At 36.0% G+C, this 6,686-nt stretch overlaps 1 protein-coding gene across 6 annotated transcripts in view; it reads left to right on the forward strand.

Annotated features, from left to right (window-relative positions):
- MTCL1 (microtubule crosslinking factor 1) overlaps nt 1-6,322 on the forward strand; it is a 162,394-nt gene extending 156,072 nt beyond the window's left edge. For 4 of the 6 annotated variants that reach the window (XM_074205390.1, XM_074205392.1, XM_074205391.1 and 1 more), the window contains one exon: nt 4,611-6,322. In XM_074205390.1, the coding sequence (XP_074061491.1) occupies nt 4,611-4,805 (195 nt within the window). In that variant the 3' untranslated portion in view covers nt 4,806-6,322. The remainder of the gene's footprint in view (nt 1-4,610) is intronic. The other 2 variants (XM_074205394.1, XM_074205395.1) reach the window with 1 other exon arrangement.
- Nucleotides 6,323-6,686: the final 364 nt, after the last annotated feature.

Raw genomic sequence — 6,686 nt, forward strand, 5'->3', positions numbered from 1 at the left:
AGGAATCTGGGGAATAAGTCCAAGGGCTTTGCGCTCAAGCATTAACTTGGCTGTGCCTGCAGTTGTTGCTCCATGGTTGGGAATGAGACAGAAAATAAGTTTTAGGAGATGAATCGGTGTTCTGGGTTATCAACAGATTACCAAGTTTCTCTATTAATCTGCAATGAGAGGAATAAAAGGGCTTAATGAATGAGTCACACCATTAAGGTGTATAGAAAATGGTTTTTGTCATGATTATGCTGGTGCCCTTTGAGTTTCTGTTTATCAAAAAGAAAAAAGAAAAGTCTCTTTGTGTTTCTTTCTTTTCCAACTGTTTCCAGCCAATGGAATTGATTGGCCTCCTTCTCCACAGCCTGGCATGATGTTGGCAGTCCAGTATCTGCATGGAGCATTGATTGGCACCCCTTCTTCCTTTTCTCTCAGAGCTTTGCTTGGTCTCTATGTCCCAACTCAGTTATTTCATTTTCTAACTTGATTCAGTGCATTAGGACTTTTTGAGAAATAAATTTCCCCACCTTTATCTGTATAGCTCTGGCTCTTACTCCAACATAATCAGAGCAACTTCCAAACTAATTCATTCCTCCTCACTGTTATTTAATTGTACTTATGTCTCCTAGATTCATTGAAGTACTTTCTGAGCTGCCTGCAATAACTTTATCCACCAAATACTAACTCAGACATTCAGATCAGTAGGACAAGTCTTGTTCTAGGAACAAAGAATTCTTATTCTTGGTACAAGAGAACTAGAGTTGACACTGTAGTACATCCTGGTATGTCTTTTAAGGAGCAAACAGTCTATCTCTGTTGCTAAACTCACTGTTTAGTTCCTCTTACCTCCCACTGATAGCTGTGGCACCTATATCTGCAGTCAAGGAGGAAACAGAAAGACATTAAGTACAAAAGAGAGATTTTATCCTCTGAGGGTCAAATACCCCACCTTGGCCTGCCATTCATCCTCCTCTCACAGGTCTCAATGGAATAGATTAAAGACAAATCTTTAGCATGGGCAGTGGGAGATATCCTGATCTTAGTGACTACTGTTTTCCTGTTTCTCATAGCTTGGGAACCACAGGCCACATCACTTAAATTTCCTCACCTTAGTTCACCAGGAAGGAATTTGAAATGTTAAAAGCAGAGAAAGTGGGGAAGTGGCTTAAAGCTGATAGAAATCTCTGTTGTACTGTTCCTCGATGATAGATTTTATTTTTTTCAGTCGTTGCTTCTCAGTTCGGAAATGATGAGAGATGATGGGTCCTGAATATCTGTCTGCTTTGATATAAATGTGCCCAGTTCTGTCAAGGGCTTGATGTTTTTACCCAATTTGCTCCCCACAGGGGATGGCTGGGAGAGTGATCCACAGCCATCCTTCTTGTTGACTATAAAATCTTTACTCTGTTTCTTTTTAAAAATTCATTTCCAACCTTTTTGCCTTTCTCTCTCTTTTTTTTTTCTTTCTTCTATCTGTTCTGTCCAGAACCAAACTGTCTTACTAACAACCCCCTGGGGACTCTAGCCTTGCCTGCCTCACTGCTGTAAGTGCTTTCTATCTTGTTTTCCAAAACTGTCTGAAGGTATCATTTTGCATCACTATTGGTTGTTATTTGTATCCTTGGAAACAAAACAAGAATACTTAAAAGATAAGAGTTACTTACCATACTGGTTAACCTTCCCCAGTACAACCCAATTGTTATGTAGAGGTCAATATATGGAATTAACTTCTGTGAGCCTTCAGTTCAGTCCCTAGTACTTAATGGGAAGAAATTGATTGTCATTTAGGTTGGGTCAAAATTGATCCCACCTCAGTGCCTAGGAGAGAGAGACATTTTTCAGTCAGTACATTGAAAGAGTTGGCTACCTATAGGGCCAGACTGCTTCACAGTATGAAGAGGTATTGACTTTGAAGGGAATTCTCCACCTAAGCTTCTGATAGAATTCTTATTTTTTCCACTAAGTCCAGACCTGCTTGCCAGTTACAGTCTGTTCAACATAAACAGTGATGTAATCTATAAACTGTCATCAAAAAATAATGAAAATTTTTTAAGGAAAAGATATGCATCCAAATGCACATTGATCTTTATCTTAATAAAGATATCTTATTCAGGTCAATCTGTCAATGTTTGAGATATTTTTGGAGCTCTTCCTCTAAAATTGCTTTTGGAGGTAGCTTAACAATTCACACAAGAAAATCCATCTCCAGATTTATAATCATACCCTTTCTTTTTCCTGACCAAAAACATCAATGCACAACTTAATCAATAATCTTACTCAGCAGATGAATCTGAGTTACTTTTAGCTATTTCCAAAAACCCTCAAAGTCAAAACAGGACATCACTGAGGACATTCAACATAATGTCATATGTTTTAAAGGCTATTTCACAAGGAATAATACAGTGAAATAAAAACATGGCCTCATTAGATGGACATAGAGGTCCTGGCACATGTTACAAAATAGGCCATGTTATTTTATGGTCACTGTTTATGCACAACCTTTCCTTACTTTGAGAACTGGCAAGTACGTTGCTGAACACAATTTATTTTGAGTAGAGTTTTGTAGCAGACAAAATGTTCCAGTAAAAGTCCATTTTCCTAGTCAGTGTAAGAGCTAGAGGGGGAGGCAGTGGGATGGGAAGTGTAAGAAAGAGAAGTAATGATAATTCCAACTAAAGAAACAAAAAAAAAACCCTACAAAAGTCATTATGAAATTTCACAAAGTCCTTTTAAAATATCAGAAGCAGGGACAGAAATCAACCAAAATAAATATTCTCTAACTTGGTTGTCCCTCATAGCACATTTCACCTTCTGTCAGAGAGGTCAAAAACAGAGATATTTTCCACAAAGCACATGTTCCCTTACACTCAGTGAAGTGTGGTAAGATAAGGACATGGAGCCAATACTCCTAGTGTTGCCTTGTGTCTCAGCAGTTGATATTATTTTCCCTTAAGAATCATTCCTCATTGATATAATACCAATGAGGCCATATGTTTTGCTAATTTTAGACTTTGCCCCTCTTAATATGTTGCACTGACCACTAGGAAGGCAGGTACATCTAAAAATAGTCTTGAATTCCAGTGATCGTTTGTAAATTCATTCTGCTTATTACTCAAAGAGGTAGGGGGATTACCTTATTCCCTTATCCTCTCATGTCCACCCAAACAGTACAAAAGTCCTCTTCAGCTACTCTCCATTTCAGTAGCTGCCATCAACTCTTGCTTGCTCCCCCAATGCCATCCATCTTTGCTTCCTGCTTCATGTCATCCAGACATCATATTACAATATCTCTTGCTACTGTTCTAACCAGATTTCTCTCTTTTCATCCTATTTTCTTCATGTTTCATGTCACTTGTATTAAATCTTTGTGTGGCTTATTGACTGCCTGAGTGTTTTGTCAGTCGTCTGGTTTTATCACTGCTCTTTCTTTGCATAATATGGTTTATGCTTTCTTCCATCTTGTTTGTCATCTCAATTTTTAGTTATATGACTGATTTTAGGATTTAACATATACACATGTGTCATTAACTCTCCTCATCACTGATATATATGTATATATATATATATTCAAATGCCATCAAATTTCAATTTATCACTTTTTCCCTTATTTTATCAAATAAAAACTAAACCTGGCAACTCAACATTTTTTTTAAAATAAAAATAACATGAACTCTTGACATTTTACTACTCAGAGAATTACAATATTTCAATATGTGTCAAACATAACCATTTTTGATATATTTATAGGATGCCTGGAATGGAAAATCACAGGTGTGCTTTACTACTAATTGTTTTTGATGCTGCTACAATGATTGAGGATTGAGGCTAAAGTATTGAGGAAAACTAGACCCAGATTATAATTTCCATCTGTACAGAGAATTATTTTTCCTATAGTAAATTTTTTATATAGTATTTGAGAGCATTGTTTTCTACTGTGTAAGTCTTTGTTGAACCTGTATTTCAATTTGAAATACTTAGTAGTTTGTAATGAGACTTGTTTTTTTATACATCTCCCTGCTAATGCAATTGGAAGAAGTCACTAATATCAGACTTTATCCCTATATGAACGCCAATGCAGATCATGGCATTAAGTCATTTTGGACACTTACTATAACTGCATAGATAATTACCAAGAAGAGCAAAATAATTGAATCAGTTGAACATATATTTGGCCAACTTAATCGACTAGATAAGAGCCACAAATTCTGCTCTCCATGTCCTATTTTCATTCCAACCCATACTGTGAAGTATTTCTATAATGACACTTTTTTTTTTCTGTACACAAGACTGGCTGATTTTTTTTCATCCTTAATGCTTAAGTATCTGCAAGTTAATGTATGCATTGATAATTTTCATTCAAATGTATCAATCACATAATACTCTCTCGGATGCAAAGCAGTGGTTTATAATCAAGTCATAATTAAAAATTGCCCACTTCTGCTCATTTCCTCCAAACATTCTCCAACTTTCATCTGGCATTTGAACATAGAAAGACTTGCATTGTTTGTTTAATAGTGTGCTCCACCATTGTAGTAGGTCTTCACTTTGGCTTCATTTGGGTATATAACCAAAGCAACATTATCAATATTAGTAACTTTCTTTTTCTTGTCTTGGCTGTGAAGGAACTACCTTGTTCTGCGTTAGCTCCACCCCTAGAATCCTGCTTCTCCCGGCCCGAAAGACCAGCAAAACGTCGTCCTCCTTCCCGTTGGGCCCCACATTCCCCCATTGCCTCACAGTCTCAGTCATCCGGAGACCTGATATCCTTGGAGGAACATGGCGGACAGGAACCAGCAGTGGAGAAGCCAAAAAAATGATGCAAGTTGGCATGAATTATCACTGAATAATTCACTGTATTTTGCATTACCATATCATCATCATGACCCAATCCCTGTCCGTAAGGAGAGATGTAGTTTTCCCAAGGTTAAAGAATGTTTAAAAACAAACAAAAACAACACAGCTGCTGAATGTTCAACCTGTGAAACAGAAATGTTTCTAGAATGAAACAGTTAATGTGCCTGTAATAACTTAATTTTTTTCATAGCTCAAAAAACTATTTTTGTCTCCATCTTTTCTACACACAGTATATTAAACAAAAGGTTAATAAGATATAAATTTAAAGAGTAAGAATTTTAAAAATGTACATTTTAAGAGATTCTGAATGCGCTCGCTCCCCAAATACTGACTGCCTTTTTGTTCAATTGCACTGTTCCATTTTGGTTTGGTTTATTTCCATGTTGACTTAGGGTGTTTTAAGTTAATTTTGTTCTATTTTTATGTCAGTGTTATTTTTTTAAAGGAAGATTCTTGAAATGTTCAAGATTATATGAAACATTAAATTTTATGTGGTAAAGAAAGCAATTTAGCTGATTAGAATGGTATTCAATAGACTGGAGGGAATACAGGTCAAACAAACACACAAACAAAAAGTCACAAAGAAGGCCTCTGAAAGGCTTATGATGTTAGTTATATATTCCACACGCCATGCTTGACCTGCATGCCTTTGGGTTCCAAGCTCTTGCGTGCATGTACATACTGCTACTGTACTCTGACCATCGCCTAAATGTGAGCCAATATGTTTAACTGTCGTATTGTTGTGAATTTCCCTGTACTGTACTTTTATTGTTGGTACTATTGCATTGGAGCAACAAATACAACACATTTTTAAGTCGTTGTTAAAAGTTCAGCTAGCAATGTACGGTGTTTACTGAGAACTTCCTTGCTTGGAGAATATATTAAGAAAAGATTTGAGAATACCAAACTGTAAGAGATGGTTGTGTCACTGTATAAGACTGTGGTGAAATAAAAATAAAACCCTTGGCATTTAAAAAAATGAGAATGGCCTATTTTTTTTTCCTCTCCAGTGTCTTCCATCCTTATTTTGATGATTCAATCAAATGAGTTTTTCAAATGGGAATCTAGCCACTGTATCTAAAAAAAAAGCATTGAGTGGGACAGAGTATATTGTGTATGGATCCTAAAATCTGCATAAAAGGAAGTTTAACTGGCTAGAGGCATGGTTTCAATCATAGTGAAGATAAACCTTAAATGGGAAGGGAGGGAGAAGATGCTATTTGAGACCCTTGCATTAAAAAAAATATTCCTCTATTTCTAGAAGATCTTTAGCTAGGTGACCCACTCAAGTCAGGAAGAGAAAATTTTAAGCAAACACATGTTCTCATTCTTGATACTGTTGCTGAAGTTCCTGACTCAAAATTCACTTTTTTGATTGAGGGAGGAAGTAGATATTTAGAGAAGATTTACTTTGAATCATAATAATGTCAAGTGGTTGAACCCTTATGGAGATATGTATTTGTACACCAGGCAGCACAAACCACCAGTGTAGAAGAATGAATTAATAAATAATAATGGTTTTACATAGAAGGTATACTTATGTACAATAGACTTAGAAGAAAAAGGTGTTTCAACCTATACCATAATCATATCATTTTTACTGGTTGAATAATCTATTTTGGTTTCTCAGATACTGGTTGATAGAGTAGGATCCAGAGATATAAGGAAAAATGTTTCTAGCTAGAGCTTTAATAGTAACTAGAAAAGAAACCAAGAGATTACTTTACCTTTAAATGATCTCAAATGACAACAGAATATCAAGATGAGCAGGTTATTGAGTGAGCTACTCACACAACAATGACATATTTTCAAAAATAAAAAAGAGATGATAAAACACAACAACC

The sequence above is a fragment of the Macrotis lagotis genome, chromosome X (genome assembly GCF_037893015.1).
Source record: "Macrotis lagotis isolate mMagLag1 chromosome X, bilby.v1.9.chrom.fasta, whole genome shotgun sequence".
Classification (NCBI taxonomy): Eukaryota; Metazoa; Chordata; class Mammalia; order Peramelemorphia; family Peramelidae; genus Macrotis; species Macrotis lagotis.